General features: G+C 48.1%; 1 protein-coding gene across 1 annotated transcript in view; it reads right to left on the bottom strand.

Moving 5' to 3' along the window:
* The window catches only part of MOV10L1 (Mov10 like RISC complex RNA helicase 1), a 229,722-nt gene that overhangs the window by 67,631 nt on the left and 138,186 nt on the right, over positions 1-23,905 (bottom strand). Inside the window, exons 16-17 of the mRNA XM_030216802.1 lie at positions 20,858-21,036; positions 1,870-2,016 (exon numbers count right to left, since the gene is read on the bottom strand). Of these exons, the coding sequence (XP_030072662.1) occupies positions 1,870-2,016; positions 20,858-21,036 (326 nt within the window). The remainder of the gene's footprint in view (positions 1-1,869; positions 2,017-20,857; positions 21,037-23,905) is intronic.

Below are 23,905 nucleotides of genomic sequence, written 5' to 3'. Positions count from 1 at the left end.
ATCCAACAGAGGAGATATTGAGTGCTGGAAAAACTAGCACCACAGGAACCAGGTCTATGGGTGCTCGAGTACTCCCAATATTGAACAAATTCCCTGTGTCCAGGGAGAGAATTTCCACTGGATTTAGCATCCCAATTAATTTTGAAAAGTTGGCTCCTATGACCAGCACAGGTACCGGGAAACAGATTACAGACATAAAAAAAAGTTAAATCGTCAGGGTTGTGAACACATCGAACCTGGATTTTTAAAAAAGGAAAACTTGTTTAGGCAACTCATCGCCATCTTCTGCATCCCAAAAGGGAGACACTATAGCCCCTCATGGTCTTGGCTGTTAAAGGTAAAGGGTGAGAGGACACTAAGAAAATCCAATACCAGGCCTGCCTTACAACCAGAGGAATTATTATCCGGTCAATGTATTAAAACAATTGTTTTGGGGGGAGTGGGACTACAACCCCTCTGAAATAGGGTCCCTGTATAAAATACAGCACTCCTAGGGGCCCCAAACCTGGAAACCAAGTTTCACACTTCAAGGGCCACCTAGCAAAATTCCCCAGTAATCTCCTAGGAGTAAGAACCTATGAGGCCTTTATATGAAGGTGTTGGTACTTCTATATCAGATAATCACAAAATAGCAATTCTTCTAAATGAGGAAGCCTCCATCAGCTACCTCCTGTGTTGGAAGGCACCTCAGGTGACCCCTGGATTGAAAAGAAAATGATCATTCCACCTCCTGGAAAAACTGCTGCCAGGTTACATGATGTGAAGTTTTCAGGGAAGTAAAATCATGACCTTGTGTACCAGAGACTGGAGACTTGATTAGCCACTGAACCACCCCGTTGGATACTGAGCCCTCCCACATATGGCATCTCCCCTAGGGTCATGCGACCCCAAAGCTAAGCTGCAGGGTAGTGTTACTGACTTCTCGCTCGCTCTCTTTTTTTTTTTAATGCAAAGTTACTATGAACGAAGGCCCTGGGAAAGGAGGGAAGGAGCGAATAGGAAAGGGCTCTCAATGGCAGCTCACCAACTCCACCAGGTGCTTCTGGGTCACTTGCAGCCCCAGAGACACCCTGCTGAGGATCAGCACTGCTACTTTCTTCTTCAGCCACCACCAGCTCTTTGCTGACTCTAGCCACACTCCCAAGTAAAATGGCTATTACCCCCAAGCACATGCTCCTCCATGCGAAAACTGCTCGAATGGCTTGTTAACTGTTGACTCAACACCAGCCCAGTCTCCAAGACCAGAGTTATCACATCCCACTTTCTGCGAGACCCACATGGTCGCAAGCAAGATGGCCCATAGCTCCCAATGGCAGGGGGAATGTGCAAACCGCAGCTTTGTAGCCCTGGATCTGCTGGCTCGCAACAAGCTCTGCCAACCCCTTGGCAGGGCACAGGCATCCTCATCCCAACTCAGTCACTAGAGCCAATCTTGTAGAGGCACCACAGGAGTGAAAATCAGGAGTGGAGTCAGGATCGATTTGAAATCCTGCTGCACCAAATCTAACCTGTACCATCTCCTGGAGAGAGAGAAATATTGGGAAGTTCCAAGACTGCACCACAACTTATACTCGTGATGTCACTGAACTGTCATTGTTCCCTGTGTAACAAAAACACTATATACTTCTTCAGGGAACCAGTTTGTGTATCCATTATCACCATCCCCCCAAACATGACACCCCTGTTTGTGTCCAAATTCATATATAGTCCCTAAACAGTAAGGATAATTCTTCAGACATCAACTGTGAAAGGTGCATTATTGAAGCAAGCCCTAAAAGATCAGATTACCAGTTCACAATGAAAATCTAGTTAAAAACAAAACAATACAAGAAAGCAAAGAACAGAAACAGGACAAAGATTCTAAATTACCTCTTCTATCCGGCAGGAAGCATTAACTCTCACCATTGCACCCGGCTCCAGCATCTGGCTCTCATGCAGGCGTAAACAAACAAGGTCAGTGGCACTGTTTGATGGTGCACAGATCAGTATTCGACTATCTGGCAGTGAATAATGGATCTGCAGGTAGCAGAGGTGCAAAAGTTACAACTCAGGTAATGGTTAATGCAAAAAATAACATTCTGCCTACAAAACCTGAACCGCATTCCCAGAGCTACCCAAATCTCATGTTAACAGTGAAGAGCATCTCTATTTTCATCATGGTATCTTGGCCTAATCTTAAGAAACCATGTCTTTTGAATTGAAAACTTACATTCCCCAGTAAAAAGGAACACAGCTCAGACACATGCTAGGATTTACTTCAATTGTGTAGAAGGAGATGGAAATTCGTAGTTTATGAGAAACCCTAAGAACTCCAACACTTGAACAGTTCCTACCTTTGATGTGCTGTTGACCAGACAATTGTTTATGTAGAGGAACTCATAAATCCTCAGTTTGCATAGTGATAGTAACTACTGCAAAACATTTTGGGAACACTCTGGAGGTGGGTGCAAGGCCAAATGGCAATATGTAGTACCAGTAGTGGTGTTTTCCTACTCCAAAATCTGAGATATTTCTTGTGAGCAGGATGTATCTGAATGTGGGTATAGGTATCCTTTAAATCCAGACAGCAAACCAATCATTCTCCTGAATTATAGGAAACAGGATGTCCAAGGAAAACATCCTGGACTTCTGCTTTAATAGGTATTTGTTTAGGATACTTAGGTCTAGGATGGGGCAAAATCCTGTCGTCTTCCTGGGATCCAGTAACTCTGAGCTGGCTGTGATGGACCACAGGAAGGAGTGCACCTACGCTTGTGCGAGTACTAGGTCCTCCACTGCCCTAGTGCCCAGAACCTCCTAGAAGAGGAGACTGTAAAAGGAGTGGGTTGGGACAGTGACTTATCAGTATATTTCTTGATGTCAGCAACCTCCTCTATTTTGCCACTGACAGATTGTTTCCTCAGCATGAGATGTCTGCCAGCTTCTCCAGAACTGCTGATTTTAGGTCTGAGACACACAGCTAGGTGAGAGTCTGCACATCCCAATACTCATGGCACAGGCCCTGGATGTCATGTCAAAATCATAAGTTTAAGCCATATGCTTTCTACACTCCTGCTTGGTTACTAGCTGGAAGAGCTATGCAGACTTCTCGGGTGATAGACTGTCTGTAAATCCCATCACATTGTTCACTAAGTTCTGCAAGTGCATGCGCATGAAGAGATGGAAAGAATGCATGAAGGATAGCATAGCATTCTGAAACACCAGCCTCCCAAAAGGCTCCAATGTCCAAGCCTCCCTCCCTGAAAGCACTGAGGAGTTAGTCTTAGAGCTCTTAGCTCTTATGAGAGCAGTTTTGACAACCATGGATTAGTATAGCAGCAGAAGCTTCTCAAATCTGGGAGCCTTCTGAAAGCTATACAAGAAGTCAGCCTTCTTCTGAATGGGCTGTACAAGAGGGAGTCTCCCACTGTTTCATCTGTACTGGCCTAAGAATGCAGTGCATGGGCACTGTCGCAGGTTCCTTTGGGGTGGGGGGAGAGGGGCTTCAAAGTCAAGAATGTCCAACATCTTGGTCCTGGGCTCATCCTTGACATCCAACTGAAACGCAATGGACATAGCCATCTCCCTAACAAAATCAGTGGAGAGACAACTCAGGGGAAGATCTGATGGGATGCCAAGTGACCCGTCCTCATTCTGGTTCCTGATCAGACTCTCAGGAAAGGTCAGAATAAGACTCGCAAAAAAAGTACTCCTGAGGAGAAACTTAGTTTGTGCTTCCCTTGGCCCACTGGCTTGGTAGCCCTCCTGAGCCCCAAGGGAGCTTCCTCCCCCAATGAACTGGGCAATGATACCATCTCCATCAGTGCTGACACCCTTCAAGGCACTGGCATTGATAAGCAGTGGGCAGATGCTGCACAGGCCTCCAGGATAGGTTGTGGATCCATTGGAACAGACACCTATGCTGCCAATACTTCGGCATTGTGTTGGGCGAGGTGGTGCCACAACTCCTCTCCTGCAGCATGGCCTGGATCCTCCTCTCAAGGTCCAGCATCGGTAAAGGCTGGGGCTCAGCCAGTTGGGCTACATCCTTCACAGGCACTGGAGTTGAATTGGTGGTCTGGTCCCAGTTTAGTGGAGGCTGATGCATTTGCTCTGGTGCCTTTGAAGGGGGGGGGGGGGGGGCTCTCCTCTAGGAATGGATGCTTCTCAGGTATTGACAGAGTCAATGCCCCAGTGCTGTTGACACTGCGCCTCAACGAGGACCAATGCTTCTTAGTCTTCATCCAACATCGGTGTCCCTTGGCGTCAATCAGAATGACATCAAATCTTTACATGTGTTCTGTGTGGGATCAGAGGATGCCCAATGTCGATGGGCCTTATCGACGTTTTGCGTCAAGGCAGGGGGTGACCTCCCTAATGTCAATGCATCCCTAGTGCCCAATGCAGCTCTGGCAGCCAGATGGACCAATGCCTCTGATGCCAGTAACCAAAAATATTTTTGCGCTGCAGTTCAACTTCTAATGCTTCTTGATGAAAGCTGTTGTGACAAAACACCTAGCCACCTGGGGCTAACCCTGCGGCCACCTGGAGGGGCTGTCCCCAGAACAGGTCAGGTCTGCCTGCACCTGCCGCTTGTGCTCTACACTAGAACCCTTCACCCCACCAACTAGGTCTCATTTGCCTCTGTGTGAGTCTCCCACTCTCAGGTTTTTCCCCAGTGATTTACCAGAAAGCACCCACAGACCAAAAACACAAACCACCAGCATTCTTAGTCAGTTCAGGACAGCAGAGTCAATAAACTGATCAGGTTTATTGTCAGAGTACAACAGTGAACCATATATTGGTTCAATATATTGGTACAATCATTAAATATTTATTAACATTAACAAGACTATTGGTATAATCATTAACATTATTCCCAATTCAATTACTGTAATGCCATATATACTTGCTGTAAGGAGTACCTATTGAAAAAACTCCAAACAGCTTAAAACACTGCAGCCAGGTTCATATACAAAATCTCTCGTTTTGAAACTGCCTCTCCTTTATTAATTAAATTACACTGGCTTCCCATCAAAGCGAGAATCACCTTCAAATTATGTACCTTTATCTTTCAAATACTAAATGGCACAGCTCCAGACTATATGGTACCATTAATAAACTTACCTCAAAGAAACACTAAATATGAGGCAAGAAATTATCTCAGACTACACCTCCCAAATTGCCAAAAAGTGATCTACAAAACTGTCCACTCTGCAGACTTCACTTACCTAGGAACCAAATGGTGAAACTCCTTACCACCCAAAATAAGAAATATACAGGAATATACTAGATTCTGTAAAATTGTTCCTACTCAAACAAACCCTCACAAAGAACCACCATATCTCAAACAATTAATTATTACCTGAATTGGTTATTAGTTTATTTACCATTAACTTTCTCTTTCCTTCATGTACAATTTCTCATTCATAATAGATTTTCTAAATGTTAAACTTCCATAGTTATCCCAGTATATTTATGATACTGTATTGTAAAACTGGATTCTTACAACAAATTACTTTCATATGCATTATTCTTTGTTATGTATCCTATACTGTTTACTGTAAGCTACATTGAACTCAAAATTGTTTGGGATAATGTGGGATATAAATGTCACAAATAAATAAATAAATAAATAAATAAATAACAGATGGAAAAGAACAGGCAATAACAAATAACTGAAAATGGATCAAATATAAAACTAAATAAACATTTATCTACTACCTAAATAGTACCCGAGGAGTTCAGGAACAAGATACAGCTGCTCACACGTTATGAAATCTGTTCAAAGGGTCTCAGGAAGAGAGAACCTTCTCTTTCCACTCCCTTATCTCAAACTAAAAAAATACCTCATAGCTTAAGCTAACAGCTTTTGGCGGGAAGAAAAAAAAAACGTCAGTTCTGTAACAACTTTAACAAAAAAGACAATCACCATCTGCTGGTCAATTAGGAGAAATATATATCATTAATAAAATAATTAGGAGAAATACATGTCATCAGTAAAATAATACAGTTCATAGTCTTAGAAACCCACTGTTTCATCACAGCTGTGAACACAGTTTACACAAAGGACTATGGTCAGTCCCAGACTTGACAAGCACCAAGAATGAGCATCTTTGAGGGACGTGGTCCTGCCACAACTAGAATACTTCTTAAAATCACTGGCTGTTTTTCCTGCAATGTCCCAGAAAACTCCCAAAGTGAAATCAAATGTCTCAATTTTCACAAAACGAGGAGAGCTTACCCGATCAAGTGCTCAAGGCCTAAGGGGACCAGGAGAACCGCGGAAAAACATGGAAACTTATCCAAGTGCTGAAAAATACTAAAAAAACTAAGGGAAAGAAAGGGAGAGCTGGTTCCACATGAGGAAGAGAAAAATAGCAGTGGAGACCAAAACCGGGTGAACTCATCATGAGTTATATACTTTGATCAAGTATATAATCACGTTCATTGCCGATTTAATCTTGAATTGATAATGAATGTGTCTGTTGGGCAGAATGGATGGACCATTCAGGTCTTTATCTGCTGTCACATTAGACAACAAAATGGCACACATGAGGGAGAGCTAACATAAGCGCCCTCTCAGCCCCAAAGAAGGAGACTGTCTTGGTCCTGTGCCACAGTGGCAGACAAGAAGGCACACGTATCTGTAGTGTACAGTTCCAAAGACTTCAAAAAAAAAAAAATGCTAGAGCACATCTCTATCGTGGTCTTTTTTGGATTATGTCCCCCAGATGTGAACATATGTCCTGCCTGTCCTGAGAGACGAGGTTGAAACACTGACAATTTTACCATGCTTAGATATAAAACTTGATTTTCCATAGGAAATCTAAGTAGGACAAAAGAATGGCCGTCTGGATGTTCATAATTTGCAAAGTATCTTACACAAGCCTCACTTATCACAGAGCACTGGTAAATATCTACAGGACATATACATGTAGGCAGTGGCAAGGATGGTGAGAACAACCATTTCACAAAGAAATATGTTGAGAAAATGAGCATCACTCAGGGCTCTGAGCGTGTAAGCAAATGACACTGCAAATATGGCATGCAAGTGCTGCCACTTGTACGCATAAATACTGGATTTCATAAACCTGGACGTCTTAAGAGCCAAGCTCAGACTCAAGATTTTGGCTTTCTGAAGCAATCTTAAAAAAAAAAAAAAAAAAAAAAAAAAAAAGGCACAAGTTCCCTTTCAATCAGTTCTCCAAAAAATAAAATCCTATGTCCAAATGAGCAGCTGGCTGAAAAATGCAAATCAATGCAGGTTGAAATGCCAATGTATGAGCATATAGCCATTGAAAAATAACACTTTTGCATCCAAAATCACACAGGATATACAAAAGTGTCAGTAACAGCTTTTCTAAAATAGCTGCTTATACACAGGGCCATGCAAATGCTCACAATTCTTCCAAAATGACCTCCATGGAGCACAGTAGTAAGAATATGTTTAAGAAGCAGGGTAGAACTGGTAAGAATATGGCTAAGAAGGTGAAATTAGGCCTTACCTGCTAATTTTCTTTCCTCTAGACCCTCCAGACCGGTCAAGACGCGTGGGTTATGCTCGCCTACCAGCAGAGGAAGACTGAGAACACTAACTTCAACTATGTACATATAACCTGTGCCCATCCCACAAAAGCCAGTATACACTTAGCAAAGCAGAGAAAACCCCCTGCAACCTGAACTCTGAATCTAGAAAACCCCTGTACCTGGAAAACCAATAGTCAACACCAACAGTGTGCTCAGACAGACGGAACGACAGGCGCCCCGCTCTGTCAAATATTATGGGCGAAGAAAACACTCCGGCCCAGTGAAAGAAAAGGAATAGTCATAGCAGAACACGGCTCAAATACTTCTGATACGAACAATATCTCTGAAAATCCATAGGGCGGGCTCTTGACCGGTCTGGAGGGTCTAGAGGAAAGAAAATTAGCAGGTAAGGCCTAATTTCACCTTCCTCAGCGACCCTCCAGACCGGTCAAGACGCGTGGGAAGTACCAAAGCAGTAGAAACTTAAGGGTGGGACCCTCGAAACGCAGAAGACAGCACAGCCGCTCCAAAACAAGCATCCTCTTTTGCCTGCACATCAATCCTGTAATGCTTCACAAAGGAGTGAATGGACGACCATGTCGCTGCCTTACAAATATCCTGCGGAGGAACAAAACTACTCTCCGCCCAGGAAGCAGCAACCCCCCGAGTTGAATGCGCCTTAAGTACCGGGGGCACCGAACGCCGCCTCAACAAATAAGCCGAGGCAATAGCCTCCTTCAACCACCTAGCCAGAGTCCCCTTGGAGGCCGCAGCCCCTCTCTTGGGACCTCCAAACAAAACGAACAACCTATCCGAAGCCCGGAAATCTCTCGTTCTGCTCAAATAGGACCGCAAGGCGCGCCGAACATCCAACTTAGCCAACCGACGCTGAGAGGCATCCCCCGAACGATCCCCCAACACCGGTAACGAAATCACTTGATTCACATGAAACGCTGAAACCACCTTAGAAACAAAGGAAGGAACCGTCCTCAAAGTCACTTTCTCTTTCGCAAAGGACAGAAAAGGCTCCCTACAAGACAAGGCTTGCAACTCTGAAATTCTACGAGCGGAAGCAATGGCCACCAGAAAAACTGTCTTCAAGGTAAGATCCTTACATGTGATGGACGCTAATGGTTCAAACGGAGGACCCACCAGAGTCTCCAGGACCAAATTCAAATCCCAAGGCGGAACCATCGGACGACTGGGCGGCCGAATCAACTTCACTGCCCTCAGGAACCGCCCCACGTCCGGAGAAGCTGCCAAGGAGACTCCTCGAATCTTACCTCTGAAACAAGACAAAGCCGCAATCTGCACCTTCAGGGAAGAAAGGGAAAGCCCCCTGTCCAAACCATCCTGCAAAAACTCCAAAACCTCCATTACCGAAGCCCGCAAAGGGGCAACATTCCGTTCAAGACACCAACTCTCAAAGATGCGCCACACCCGCACATAAGCCAACGATGTGGACTTCTTACGCGACCGCAACATTGTATCAATGACCCTGGCCGAGAAACCCTTCTTTCTCAATCTGTGCCTTTCAAGAGCCAAGCCGTAAGCAAGAATGGAGAGGGGTCGGCCATCTCGATCGGCCCCTGCACCAGTCTCACCCGAGACCCCAGGGGAAAAGGATCCTGCACTAACAACCGCACCAGATCTCCGTACCATGGCCGACGAGGCCAATTGGGCGCTATCAGAATCACTAAGCCGGGATGCCGACCGATCCGCTGCACCACGCGGCCCACCAGCGGCCACGGCGGAAACACATAGAAAAACTGCTGAGTCGGCCACGGCAGAACCAACGCGTCGAGACCCTCGGCTCGAGCATCTCTTCGACGACTGAAGTACCACGCGACCTGCGCATTGTCGGCCGATGCCATGAGATCCAACACCGGCCGACCCCACTGCAACACTATCCGCTCGAACACTGAGTGATGGAGAGCCCACTCTCCGGGATCCAACATGTGCCTGCTCAGATAATCCGCGTCCACATTGTCCACTCCTGCCACGTGACCTGCCGAAAGAGCCTGAAGATGAGCCTCTGCCCACCCCAACAACTCCGCTGCCTCTACAGCTAATCCTGGGCTCTTCGTCCCCCCCTGCCGATTCACATAGGCGACGGCCGTGGCATTGTCGGAAAGAACTCTGACCGCCTTGCCCTCTAGCAGGCTCTGGAAGGATCGAAGAGCCAACCGAATTGCTCGAGTCTCCAGGCGGTTGATGGACCACGACGCCTCTTCCGACGTCCATCGCCCTTGGGCCACCTGCCCTAGACAATGCGCCCCCCAGCCTAACAGACTCGCATCCGTGGTCAGTACCACCCAATTCGGGACTTCTAGCGGCATACCCTTCGCTAGATTTGGAGAGTGAAGCCACCAGCGGAGGCTGCGCCGAACCCTCTCCGGCAGCGCTAACCGCTCCTCCAACTCCTGGGACTGAGGGGACCAACGAGTCAACAACGAACTCTGCAACTGTCTCATGTGGGCCCTGGCCCAAGGAACTACCTCTATAGACGCAGCCATCAGACCTAACACCTGAAGATACTCCCGTGCCGCAGGCGCCCTCTGAGCTCGGAGCTGCCGTATCTGAAGCTGCAGTTTGGAAATGCGAGGAGCCGTCAAAAACACCCGGCCTCGCTCCGTGTCGAACCGAACTCCCAGATATTCTAGAGACTGTGACGGAACTAGGTGACTCTTGGCCAGATTGACAACCCAACCCAGCGACTGCAAAAAGGTCACCACCCGGGAGGTAGCCTCCTCTCTCTCCGCCTGCGTTTTGGCTCGAATTAACCAGTCGCCGAGATACGGATGCACCAAAATGCCCTGCAACCGTAAAGCCGCTGCCACGACCACCATCACCTTGGAGAAAGTGCGAGGAGCTGTAGCCAGGCCGAAGGGGAGGGCACAAAACTGAAAGTGACTCCCTAACACCACAAAACGAAGAAAACGCTGGTGCGCCTCTAGAATGGGGATGTGTAAATAAGCTTCTGTCAAATCCAATGAAGTCAGAAACTCCCCTTCCTGAACCGCTACAATGACCGAGCGCAACGTTTCCATCCGAAAGGAAGGAATCTTTAGAGCCGCATTGACCCTCTTGAGGTCTAAAATGGGCCGAAAAGAATCCTCTTTCTTTGGCACCACGAAGTAAATGGAGTAACAACCGGTACCTCGTTCTTCTGTCGGAACAGGCACCACAGCGCCTAAATCTACCAGACGTGACAGAGTGTCTCGCACTGCCCTTGCCTTGCGCCTTGAATGACAGGGAGAGACGAGAAAGAAATCGGACAGAGGACCGTTGAACTCCAGCGCGTACCCGTCTCGCACTATCTGCAGCACCCACTGGTCTGACGTGATTTGGGCCCACCTCTGGTAAAACAAGCGAAAGCGAGCCCCCAAACCATCATTGCGACACATGGGACGTGCTGGCCGCTCCCGAAGAGGCAGCTCGCCCCCCCCCCCCCGGCGGCCCCCACGAAAGGGCTGGGTTCTCTGAAAATAACGACCCCGGAACCCCCCCGAGGACCTACCCGGCCGATACCGTCTAGCTTCCTGAAAATGGCCTTGCACCGCAGAGCCCCTAGACGCCTTAGGCCGAAGCTCTGGAAGCCGTGGGATCTTAGTATCACCAAGACCCCTAACCAACTTATCCAATTCGTCTCCAAAAAGCAAGGCGCCCTTAAAGGGAAGCGAACACAACTTTGCCTTGGATGCGGCATCTGCCAGCCAACCCCGCAACCACAGGGCCCTTCGAGCCGCCACTGCGAGGGTCATGTTCTTCGCCGATGCACGCAATAAATCATATAGCGCATCTGCCAAGAAGGACGAGCCCATCTCCAACTTTGCCAAATCCTGCACTAAGGCGGCTCTATCAACCTGCGGAGCATCTAGCAGCCGCTCAGCCCAGCGGAAACATGCTCGAGCCACCAGACCTCCACAAACTGAAGCCTGCAAAGCCAGTGCCGATAAATCAAAACTGCGCTTCAGAAATGTCTCCAATTTCCTGTCCTGAGGGTCCCGCAAGGCAGCCCCTCCATCTACAGGAATTGCAGTAGCCTTAGTCACCGCCGTCACTACGGCATCCACAGTCGGAGGCTTTAAAGAATCTCTATCTTCCTGCGGAAGGGGATAGAGCTTAGCCATGGCCCGTGCCACCTTACACGGCGCCTCCGGCGAGAGCCATTCCTGTGTTACCATCTCTCTAAGGTCCGCATTCATAGGAAAAGTCCGAGAGACCCTTCGGATCCCCTTAACCAGCGGGTCCTGCTTCTCAGAGGGAGCCGGATCTACTGCCGGGTCAAATTTAAGCATAGCAGACACCTGCTCAATAAGATCCGCCAAATCCTCCCTGTGAAAAATGCGGACCACTGACGGATCCTCCCCGGGCACTGTCTCTCTATCTGGCCCGGACAAGGACCCCTCCTCCTCCTCCAGGGGACTAAAGTCGCCCTCTGACTCTGGAGGAGAAAAACAGTCCACGTCCTCAGCCCACTCAACACGTGGCCTCTTAGCGCTCAAGCCCGCCCCCAGACTAAGGGGCTCCGTGCGCGACGGTCCCGCCTGCCAGGCCTGAAATAAGGACCAAACAAATTCCGGAGGGAAACCCATCCTTCCCGAAGCGTCCCCTCCAGAAGCCCCAGCCACCGGGCTGCCCTGAGGTCCGCTAACTAAATCCGGAATTCTCGGGCCCGAATCCAAGATGGCGGCGGTTCCCGCCAAAACCGGGACCGCCGCTGAACCGCTAGCCGAAGTCCCTGCAACCTCCTGCAAGGCTGGCGCGGGAAGCTCCGCCGCTAACACCGGCGGAACGGAGGACTGAGTCTTCGGTTCCCCGCAAAAGCTGCAGGAACCGCCAATCGCATCGACCCCCCGACGCGCGCAAAAACAACAGCGAAGCGGCTTCGTGGACATCTTCGCGCCAAAAATCTCCCCAAAGGTAAAAGAAAAGGGAACTCACCCCAAAGAAGCCACTCACAGCTCACTTCAAACGGCTGCCCAGCTCCGGCACTCCGGAGTGCAGCTGCACAGCTCTCCACACCGTCTGGGCCTTTTTTTTTTTTAAACTTTACTGCAGCACAATTTGAGCCCTGCTGCTATTAAATCCCTGGCACTCAAGGCTGCAATATAAAAACTGCAGCCGAGGCACAAAGCTGCCCAAACTGGAGAGCTAGCTCGGGGGAGGGACCCGGCCACCCGGGTGTGACACCCCAGGGGGGACAATGGCAGGCCCCACCGGCACCACCAACCCCCAGCACACAGAGTAGTCCAGGCACAGGGATGCTCTCAGGAACGACCAATAGCCTAAAACTCTCAACTGATCTGACTCCTACCAGACCGGACAAGCTGCACAGGCTGCCTGTCTACCCTCTGCTGAGACTGAGAAAATGGTGAAATTAGGCCTTACCTGCTAATTTTCTTTCCTCTAGACCCTCCAGACCGGTCAAGACGCTTGGGTTATGCTCGCCTACCAGCAGAGGGAGACTGAGAACACTAACTTCAAACTATGTACATATAACCTGTGCCTAGCCACCTGACGTCAGTATCCGCTTAGCAAAGCAGAAAACCAAAAACCTGAAAACGAGAAACAAAACCCCTGTACCTGGAAAACCAATAGTCAAACACCAACAGTGTGCTTCCACAGACGGAACGTCCAAACGTCCCGCTCTGTACTGTTTTAGAGTCAAAGAAATTCTCTCCGACCACACTAAACTTGAAAGAATAGTCATAGCAGAACACGGCTCAAAATCACTTCTGATAATACACACTTCTGATAATACACAGGGCGGGCTCTTGACCGGTCTGGAGGGTCTAGAGGAAAGAAAATTAGCAGGTAAGGCCTAATTTCACCTTCCTCTTCAACCCTCCAGACCGGTCAAGACGCTTGGGAAGTACCAAAGCAGTAGAAACTTAAGGGTGGGACCCTCGAAAAGCAGAAGACAACACAGCCGCTCCAAACCGAGCATCCTCTTTTGCCTGAACATCAAGTCTGTAATGCTTCACAAAGGAATGGATGGAAGACCACGCCGCTGCCTTACAAATATCCTGCGGAGGAATAAAACTACTTTCCGCCCAAGAAGCAGCTACCCCCCGAGTAGAATGAGCCTTAAGCACCGAGGGCACGGCACGGCGTTTCAACAAGTACGCCGACGCAATGGTCTCCTTCAACCACCTAGCCAGAGTAGCCTTGGAAGCTGCTGCCCCTTTTTTGGGACCTCCAAACAACACAAACAACCTATCCGATGCTCGAAAATCCTGCGTTCTGCGCAAATACGACCGTAAAACGCGCCGTACATCCAACTTAGCCAGCCGACGTTGCGTAAGGTCCCCAGCGCGATCCCCCAACACAGGCAAGGAAATCACCTGGTTGACATGAAAAGCCGACACCACCTTAGGCACAAAGGAAGGAACCGTCCGTAAAGTCACTTTCTCCTTAGCAAATGACAGAAAAGGCTCCCTGCAAGACAGAGCCTGAAGCTCTGAAATCCTACGCGCCGAAGAAATGGCCACCAGAAAAACCGCCTTCAAAGTAAGATCCTTACATGTAATGGATGCCACGGGTTCAAACGGAGGTGCCACCAACGCCTCCAGAACCAAATTTAAATCCCAAGGCGGAACCAACGGACGACGAGGCGGCCGAATCAACTTCACTGCCTTCAGGAACCGCCCCACATCAGGAGAAGCCGCCAAGGAAACTCCCCGAATCTTACCTCTAAAACAAGACAAGGCAGCAACCTGCACTTTCAGGGAAGAGAGCGACAGTCCCCTCTCCAAGCCATCCTGCAGAAAATCCAAAACTTCCACCACCGAAGCACGCAAAGGGACATAAGCCCGCTCTTGACACCAGTTCTCGAAGGTGCGCCACACTCTCACATACGCCAAAGAAGTAGACCTCTTGCGAGACCGCAACATCGTATCAACCACTCTGGGTGAAAACCCTTTCTTTCTCAACCGGTGCCTCTCAAGAGCCAAGCCGTAAGCAAGAACGGAGAGGGATCTGCCATCTCTATCGGCCCCTGAACCAGTCGCACCCGAGGCCCCAAAGGAATCGGATCCTGCACCAGTAACCGCATCAGATCTCCGTACCACGGACGCCGGGGCCAATTGGGCGCTATCAGAACCACTAACCCCGAGTGACGACCGATCCGCTGTACCATGCGGCCCACCAGCGGCCACGGCGGGAACACGTAGAGCAGCTGCTGAGGTGGCCACGGAAGCACCAACGCGTCGATGCCCTCGGCTCGAGCATCCCTTCGACGACTGAAGAACCGAGGGACCTGCGCATTGTCGGCCGACGCCATAAGATCCAACACTGGCCGACCCCACTGCAACACTATCTGCTCGAACACGGAGGGATGGAGAGCCCACTCTCCGGGATCCAACGTATGCCTGCTCAGATAATCTGCACTCACGTTGTCCACCCCTGCCACGTGTCCCGCTGACAGACTCTGCAGATGCACTTCTGCCCATGACAGCAACTCCGTCGCCTCTACCACTAACCCGGGACTCTTTGTTCCCCCCTGTCGATTTACATAAGCGACGGCCGTGGCATTGTCTGAAAGAACCCTGACTGCCTTGCCGTCCAGAAGACTCTGAAAGGCCCGAAGAGCCAACCGAATAGCTCGCGTCTCCAGGCGATTGATGGACCAACTCGCCTCCTCCAACGTCCAACGCCCTTGGGCCACCTGACCCAGACAATGCGCCCCCCATCCTGACAGACTCGCATCCGTGGTCAGCACCACCCAGGCTGGCGTGTCCAACGGCATGCCCTTCGCTAGATTCGGAGAGAGGAGCCACCAGCGAAGACTGCCCCGAGCCACCTCCAGCAGGGAGAGCCTCTCCTCCAAACTCTGAAACTGAGGAGACCAGCGAGACAACAACGCTACCTGTAACGGTCTCATGTGGGCCCTGGCCCAAGGTACCACCTCTATTGATGCCGCCATCAGACCCAGCACCCGAAGATACTCCCGCGCCGACGGCGCCCTCTGAGCTCGGAGCTGCCGGATCTGAGACTGTAGCTTGGAGATGCGAGGCGCTGTCAAAAACACACGGCCTCTCTTCGTGTCGAATCGGACTCCCAAATATTCTAGGGACTGCGACGGAACGAGGTGACTCTTGGCCAGATTGACAACCCAACCGAGCGACTGCAGAAAGGACACCACCCGACCGGTGACCTCCTCGCTCTCTGCTTTTGATTTGGCTCGAATCAACCAGTCGTCTAGGTACGGATGGACCAAAATGCCCTGCAAACGCAGCGCTGCCGCCACCACTACCATGACCTTGGAAAAGGTGCGAGGCGCTGTTGCCAGGCCGAACGGCAGAGCACAAAATTGAAAATGTCTCCCCAACACCACAAAGCGAAGAAAACGCTGGTGTGCCTCTAGGATGGGGATGTGCAAGTAAGCCTCCGTCAGATCTAAAGACGTCAGAAACTCTCCTTCCTGAACCGCTACAATGACCGAGCGCAGCGTCTCCATTCGAAAGGAAGGAACCTTCAGAGCCGCATTGACCTTTCTGAGGTCCAAAATGGGCCGAAAAGCATCCTCCTTTTTGGGAACTACGAAGTAGATGGAACAACAACCCGTACCTCGCTCTCCTGGAGGAACCGGAACTACTGCTCCTAACTCGACCAGACGCGCCAAGGTCTCTCGCACTGCTCTCGCCTTGCGCCTGGAATGACAAGGGGACACGAGAAAGAAATCGGGCAGAGGACCGTCGAACTCTAACGCGTAGCCGTCTCGCACAATCTGCAGTACCCACTGATCTGAGGTGATCTGGACCCACCTCTGGTAAAACAAGCGCAAACGAGCCCCCACGCGAACCAGAGGTTGGGCCCCCACACCATCATTGCGAAGGACGGGACGCTCCGGGCGTTCCCGACGAGGAACCTCGCCCTCCACGGCGGCCACCTCGAAAGGACTGAGTTCTTTGGAAAAAACGACCCCTAGTCCCCCCGGAGGACCTGCCAGGCCGATATCGTCGAGCTTCCTGAAACCGTCCGCGCACCCCCTAGCAGCCTTAGGACGAAGCTCCGGAAGACGAGGAACCTTAGTATCACCAAGACCCCTCACCAACTTATCCAACTCTTCCCCAAAAAGCAAAGAACCTTTAAACGGCAGCGAACACAGCTTTGCCTTAGAAGCAGCATCAGCCATCCAGCCCCGCAACCACAGGGCCCGACGAGCAGCCACCGCCAGGGTCATGTTCTTAGCCGAAGCCCGTAACAAATCATACAGTGCATCAGCCATGAAGGACGACCCCATCTCCAACCTTGCCAAATCTTGAACCATTGAGGCCCTATCAGCCGGCGGGCTATCCAGCAGCCGCTCCGCCCAGCGGAAACAAGCCCGGGCCACCAGGCCTCCACAAACCGACGCCTGCAGCGCCAACGCAGACAAATCAAAACTCCGCTTGAGAAACGTCTCCAATTTCCTGTCCTGCGGGTCCCGCAACGCGGCCCCCCCATCCACCGGAATGGCCGTAGCCTTAGTCACAGCCGTCACCACAGCATCTACGGTTGGAGGCCGGAGGGAATCTCTATCCTCCTGCGGAAGCGGGTACAACTTAGCCATGGCCCGAGCCACCTTACACTGATCTTCTGGAGAACGCCACTCTTGGGTAATCATTTCCCTCAGATCCGCGTTCATAGGGAAAGTGCGAGATACCTGCCGAATCCCCTTCACCAAAGGATCCTGCGACCCGGCTGTCACTGGAGCTGACGCCTCAAACTTGAGAGTCGATGACACCTGCTCAATAAGTTCTGCCAACTCATCGCGGTGAAAAATGCGGACCACCGAAGGGTCCTCCCCAGGCACAGCAAGCTCCTTCTCATAACCAGCCAACGGCCCCTCATCCTCCTCCAGGGGACTAAAATCGCCCTCTGACTCCGGAGGGGAAAAACTTTCCATGTCCTCCGACCACTCCAAACGTGGTCTCTTAACACTGGCACCCCCCGTCCCAAGACTAGGGGGCTCTGCTCGCGTCGGCCCCGCCTGCCAGGCCTGGAACAAAGACCAAATAAAATCCGGCGGGAAACCCATCCGACCAGGACCGTCCCCCCCAGAAAAACCGGACAACTGACAGCCCAAAGGTCCTCCGACCAACTTTGGGCCTTGCGGTGCCGATTCCAAAATGGCGGCGGTTCCCGCCAAAATCGGGACCGCCGCCACGCTACCAGACTGAGACACTGCCGGCTCTGGAGGGCCCGACGCGGGAACCTCCGCCGCTAACACCGGCGGAGCGGAGGAAGAAGACTTCGGTTCGCCGCAGAAACGGCAAGAACCGCCAACCACTTCAACCCCCCGGCGCGCACAAAATCTACATCGTAGCGGCTTTCCCGCCATCGCGCCTAAACAAACAGCTGACAGCCCACTCACCAGAAGCCTGCAAAACAGCGCCCCAAAGCAGCTGAACACCCCTGGAACCCCAGATTGCAGCTCACTCAGCTCTCCACACCGCTTGGGCCTTCGATCTGTGAGAGATCTCTTTCTTTTTTTTTTTTTTTCCAACAAACTTTATTGCAGCCTGAAATTGAGCCCTGCTGCTGCTAAAACTAAACGGCACTCAAGGCTGCAGCACAGGACTGTAGCCGAGGCACAAAGCTGCCCAAAACGGGAGAGCCAGTTAGGGGGAGGGACCCGGCCACCCGGGTGTGACACCCCAAAGGGGACAATGGCAGGCCCCACCGGACCCACCAACCCCCAGCACACTAAAGTCTTCCAGGCACAGAGGATAAAACTGAAAAACGGACCAAAGAAGCTCTAAATAATCTCTGAATCCTACCAGACCGGACAAGCTGCACAGGTTGCTTGTCTACCCTCTGCTGAGACTGAGAAGATACTGACGTCAGGTGGCTAGGCACAGGTTATATGTACATAGTTTGAAGTTAGTGTTCTCAGTCTCCCTCTGCTGGTAGGCGAGCATAACCCAAGCGTCTTGACCGGTCTGGAGGGTTGAAGAGGAAACTGGCTTTTGTGGGATGGGCACAGGTTATATGTACATAGTTGAAGTTAGTGTTCTCAGTCTCCCTCTGCTGGTAGGCGAGCATAACCCACGCGTCTTGACCGGTCTGGAGGGTCGCTGAGGAAGCATAAATTTTTATACACATCTACCCATGTTAGAGTAGTGCTTCTCAACCTAATCTAGGTCATACTCAAGTCAGTTGAGTTTTCAGGATATCCACAACAAATATGGCAGTAGGCGAAAGTGATGTACGAAAGGTTTCACCAACGTGATTATCCTAGTTATGCTACAAAATCTGCATATAAGCGAGCTAAAAATGTACAACAGTGTTGGCTTGATACGTGACGTACAATGGGAGATTGTTGTGATCAGCAGGTTATTTGTGTGCTTCCTTATTACAAACAGACGAGGAATATTCAGAATATTATATTAAAACATTGGTCTACCCTATCGGTGCACCCAGCACTGTGCATGAAGCCTCGTTTATCCTGTACTAGGGATAAGAATATTGGAGAAATTTTATCAAAGAAAAAATTGAGAAAAGAGGTGAGACAAGACATGTTAGGGGGTCATGCACATTGTGGAGCGTGTGTATATTGCAAATATGCTCTATGCACTGATCATGTGTGGATTCAGACTATTGGTAAAGATTTTTATTTGAAAGGTAGATCTGGTTGTAATACTAAAAATGTGGTGTATGGGATATGTTGCCCATGCCAACTGTGGTATATTGGGGAAACCACATGGAAGATTAAGATACGTATTGCCCAACATCTAAGTAATATCAGACTTCAAAAAATGGATACTCCATTAGTCTCCCATTGGTTGCGATTACGTCACACTGTTCATGATTTAAAATTTGTAGTGCTGTTCTGTTGGAGAGGGGAAGGGAGGAACTGTGAAAGTGAGTTGATTAGGAGAGAACAGAGGCTGATCTTTAATTGGCAAACGGTGGAACCTTTTGGTTTAAATAAAGAGGTGGATTGGTCGTTATTGATGACGCTATAAAGACTGAAAAAAAGTAATTCGGGATCATTCTGCTTGTGAGAGTTGATGCAGGGAGTATGGAGAGCTGTTTTGGTGTACTGGACAGTGATGTGAAGCTGTTATAGGTATTTCAATGTAAATTTGATTTAAAGATATTGTAAAATAATTGAACGGGATGATGTGTGGGGTAATTGTTATTAGGTCTCCTGAAGAAGGATACTGAAACACGGCCAGTGTTGAGACCGAATGGAGGTAGACAAGGTGGTTTTTTCTGATCACTCTTGAAGAGAAATCAATATGTAACAATACAAGAAGTGGTGTGGACAGCAAAGTTTCCATGAATGGTGTTGGTTAAGCTTTTCACCCTCTGTATTGGTCAATTCCTTTATCATCTGGATTGGATTATTAATCACCCACGTATGGAGATATAACGAGTGATTTACAAATGTATAAATGATCACATTATTGGATTAATCGTGGGATTGGAATAAAGAAGATTCATTGAAGATTCATTAAAGAACTGAGGTGTGTTAACTATAACACAGAGAAGAGACTTTCATGGACTTGACTGTTCAGGGTTTGAATATTTTATATTTTGTAGTATGTATGAGGATGTAGTGTATAAATGTTGTTTAATACAAGTGAATAAAAGATATAGAAATTTTGTAATAATTTTGAAGTAGTCTTTTGGGAATATATTTATGCAGTTTTGACTTACTAGAATATAATATAACCCTTGTATTGGTTTTGCAGCAAACATGAATGAGAGAGATTTGTAGTATAAAATGTTTTGTACATTTTTGGGATCTTTCCGGGTATTTGTGACCTGGATTGGCCACTGTTGGAAACAGGATGCTGGGCTCGATGGACCTTTGGTCTTTCCCAGTATGACAATACTTATGTACTTATCCCAAAGCAGCAATACATGCACATTCCTTTCATGCATATTCATGCTGAATATTCTGAAAACTTGACTGGCTGGCTGTGTCCCAAGGACTGACTTGAGAATCACTGAGAGGACCAAAAATATGGAAGACAAAACTGATATATTTTGAAAATAAGTAATACCCTGCAGGTGGCAAGGCTAATACAGCTAACAAACCTTATCCTGCATGCACACCTAGCCAGTTGGGTTTTCAGAATTACCACAGTGCATATGCATGACAGATCTGAATAGAAGAGACCTCAACCGTATGCAAATTTATCTCATGCATATGCATTATGGATATCCTGAAAACCTGACTAGCTACGTGTGCCTCCAGGAGATGGTTGAGAAGCTGGGCTAGCTTTTTACCTCGAGCAGACTAGATGGGCCCATTTGTCCATATTTACTGTCACACGCTATGGTATATGACTGGACACATTTTGTTTCCATTTTCTTGGGCCACTTCCAGGCCAACCACAGCAGTTACCTGTAAAACAGCTTCTATTAGAGTTACAGTTTTTCCAGTGCCTGGGGGTCCAAAGATGATATAGGGTGTTGGACGACATTCCCCGCCAAGAATCCTCTTCACTGCCAATTTCTGATGTTCATTCAATAAAGGGTTGAAGAACTTCCTGCCTTTCATTTTAGATGTTTTATATTGCTTTGCTGTTTTCAATTGAGAGGTGAACAAATACATACAGATTAGAAAAAAAAAAAAGCAAAAATGGAAAGTGCTGCAACTGAACTCTTGTGTTTCCCTTTATGTATGGAGCTAGCAGAATAGAACCCCACCCGAAATACACAGTGTCTTCAGCTATGCAGGTTAATTTATACAAAACTTCTCAACTCATGCTCATCTTAAATGGCTGACTCAGGGTTCCACACAAAGTGGATGGTGCAAGTTGAAGACTTTGGCTCCAAAGCAAGCAATAAATCTTTGTTAGGATCCTAGGTTCCAACTTTTAAAATAGCCAGCCTCCTGTTATCAAAAGCTCTGGAAGTCAATTTAATTATAAAAAGGTACAAACTTTCATCCTCTAGTCTGTCTTGGTTTTGCACTAGTGTAAGAGACAAATGTTACAGTATTAAAAGAAAAGGCATATAGTGTTTTCCTCAATTTTCTTGTCCTGGGCATTTGGCCCTGTTTGCTCCAGAAATAAGGACTAAATGAGTTATTTTCCATGTGGAATGGATCTGCAAGTCTACTGTTTTTCCTTTTTACTGTTTTATTCATTTTTTTATATTATGTTGTAAAATATGGAAGTGCAATAAAGCATAAATGTATGTACTTCACTTTGTACACTGAAACACATTTGCCTACTCTGTTCAGCCCCCTCCTAAGCATCTCAGACCTTTAGTCTTTGTTCAATGCAAACTCCTATATCCACTGATTTGTTTTGCAGTTAAGAATGAGTAATTTAAATCTGAAGGGCAATATGCATGTTTAAAATTCATGGCCAAATGACCACATCCTCTTCTCCCTCCCTTCTACCACAACTTCTGAGACCTAAAATTTATTCTTGCTAACACTATGGAATACTTCGATAAGGAAAAGGTCTCTACATATAATGCTGCTGACCAAAACAAAAGTGGATGCTCGCAGTAGCAGAGAAGCCCATGTGATCACCCCCACCTCTCATACTCCATAACACTGAGATCTAATATCTTTGTTCTGGCTCATTCTAGAACACAGTGGTAACAAGAGTTTCAACCTGTCATTCTGCAAGAAAGACATTTCCAGCAGGCTAGACAGCCCACATCTGAACTGAGCACAGAATTTTTAGAAACCTCTGTGGAGAATGTTTCAAGGCTTTATGGTGAGAAATTAGGTCTTACTTATTTCCATTCATTGAGTCCTTAACAGATCAGTCCAGAAGAACAGGGTTATGCTCCTCTTATCAGCACATGGGGACGGACCACAACTGGTTTGACAACACCCCATGTAAGGTCTCATGCAGACTTCACTCTCGCTCAGTGTCAATGCAACCGCAATACCGCAGTTGGTACTCTCCTCTCCGGAACCTGTAAGCCACACTGAGCCTACTGCTATGCGGGAAATATGGGATACAAATGTAATAAATTATGCAAGAAGGCCCAAGTGGCCGCCTTGCAAGTTTCCTCAGCCAGAGCCAACTAACACCTCTTAGTGTGCCTTCAGAACCCTAGGAACAATGCAGCCTGTCAACATGTAGGCCAAATCAATTTCTTCTTTGATCCAGTGATCTATCAAGGTACTTGGCACTTTCAGATACCATTTTCAGTATCTAGTGAACGTCCAGAAGACATAGCTCCCTCTTGCAAACCTCAGCCTCCTGTCTCTGAAAGGACAGCAAGTATATAACCTGGTTAACATTTTTTACTTATACACATTTGATATACCGTAAGGGGGCCAAACATGGCAGCTATGCGGTTAACAACATAAAAAATGAAACATAATACTTCTGCAGTTAACAGTGCCAGTATCAATAAGGGAGAGATATGACTGGGAAACCAGTATCAGGAGTTAAAAATAAAAGTGCTTAAGGCATCCTGAAAGAGATGAGTTTTGAGCATAGTTATGAATTAAATGGAGAAGTGACATTTTCAGTAAGAAAGAAGGAACTGTTCCGGACCATCATGCTATCCTCTGTTGGGACCAGAAAAGGCTCTCACAGCAGGGTAGAGCCAGAAATTCTGACACACTGCAGGTTGAACACATGAGTACCAGAAATATCACCTTTAATGTTAAATCCTTGACAGTCACCCCTTTCCATGGCCTTCAAAACCATATTCAGATCCTAGGCAGGGGCCAAAGGCTTCTTCAGAGACCTCAACCTGCCAGTGCCTAACCTTCCAGAGGGAGGGAAAAAAACATACATTCTGGACTGACCCCAAATTTGGCCCCTGTAGTGGGTCATTGCCATCACTTGGACTCTAAGCTCTTATTCAAGCTAGCCTGAAAAAATACCAAGAGTGTCAGTACTGACGCCATGAACGGGACAAAATCTCTTGGCACCAGGATTCAAAAATCCTCCAAATGTAGATCTCTTCTTGGACACAACAGGGTAGATATAACCCTTCCTTCTCAGCTGAGCTCTTTCAATGCTCCAACTAAATCAAGCTAAGACAAACCTACTCTGGCTCTCCAATTCTACTACTAATATCCTTGCTGACCTGATAGTAACCATTGAAATAATCTTCGACATATCCAAAGTAGCAAGGGTCCTGGGCATCACCCTGGACTCCTCACTTACTTTAGGAGCACAAATCAACCAAGTAAGGAAAAAAATCCTTCTTCAGAATGCTTCAACTAAAGCTTCTAAAATCCACTTTCAGTGCCAACATTTCACAGTACTAGTCCAAAGGCTTTGTCCTGTCTAATCTTGACTATTGCAACTCTTTATACTCCAGTTTGAACAACAAACTACTATTGAAGCGCCAACTCATCCAGAACACAGCGATACGACTGATTTTCCAACTAAGAAAAATTGAAAGAGAGTTTCCGGACATCTCAGATCTTCACTGGCTACACATCAGAGCCTGAATCACCTTCAAA

Source organism: Microcaecilia unicolor, chromosome 10 (genome assembly GCF_901765095.1).
Source record: "Microcaecilia unicolor chromosome 10, aMicUni1.1, whole genome shotgun sequence".
Classification (NCBI taxonomy): domain Eukaryota; kingdom Metazoa; phylum Chordata; class Amphibia; order Gymnophiona; family Siphonopidae; genus Microcaecilia; species Microcaecilia unicolor.
This window is presented reverse-complemented; position numbering and strand designations above follow the sequence as displayed.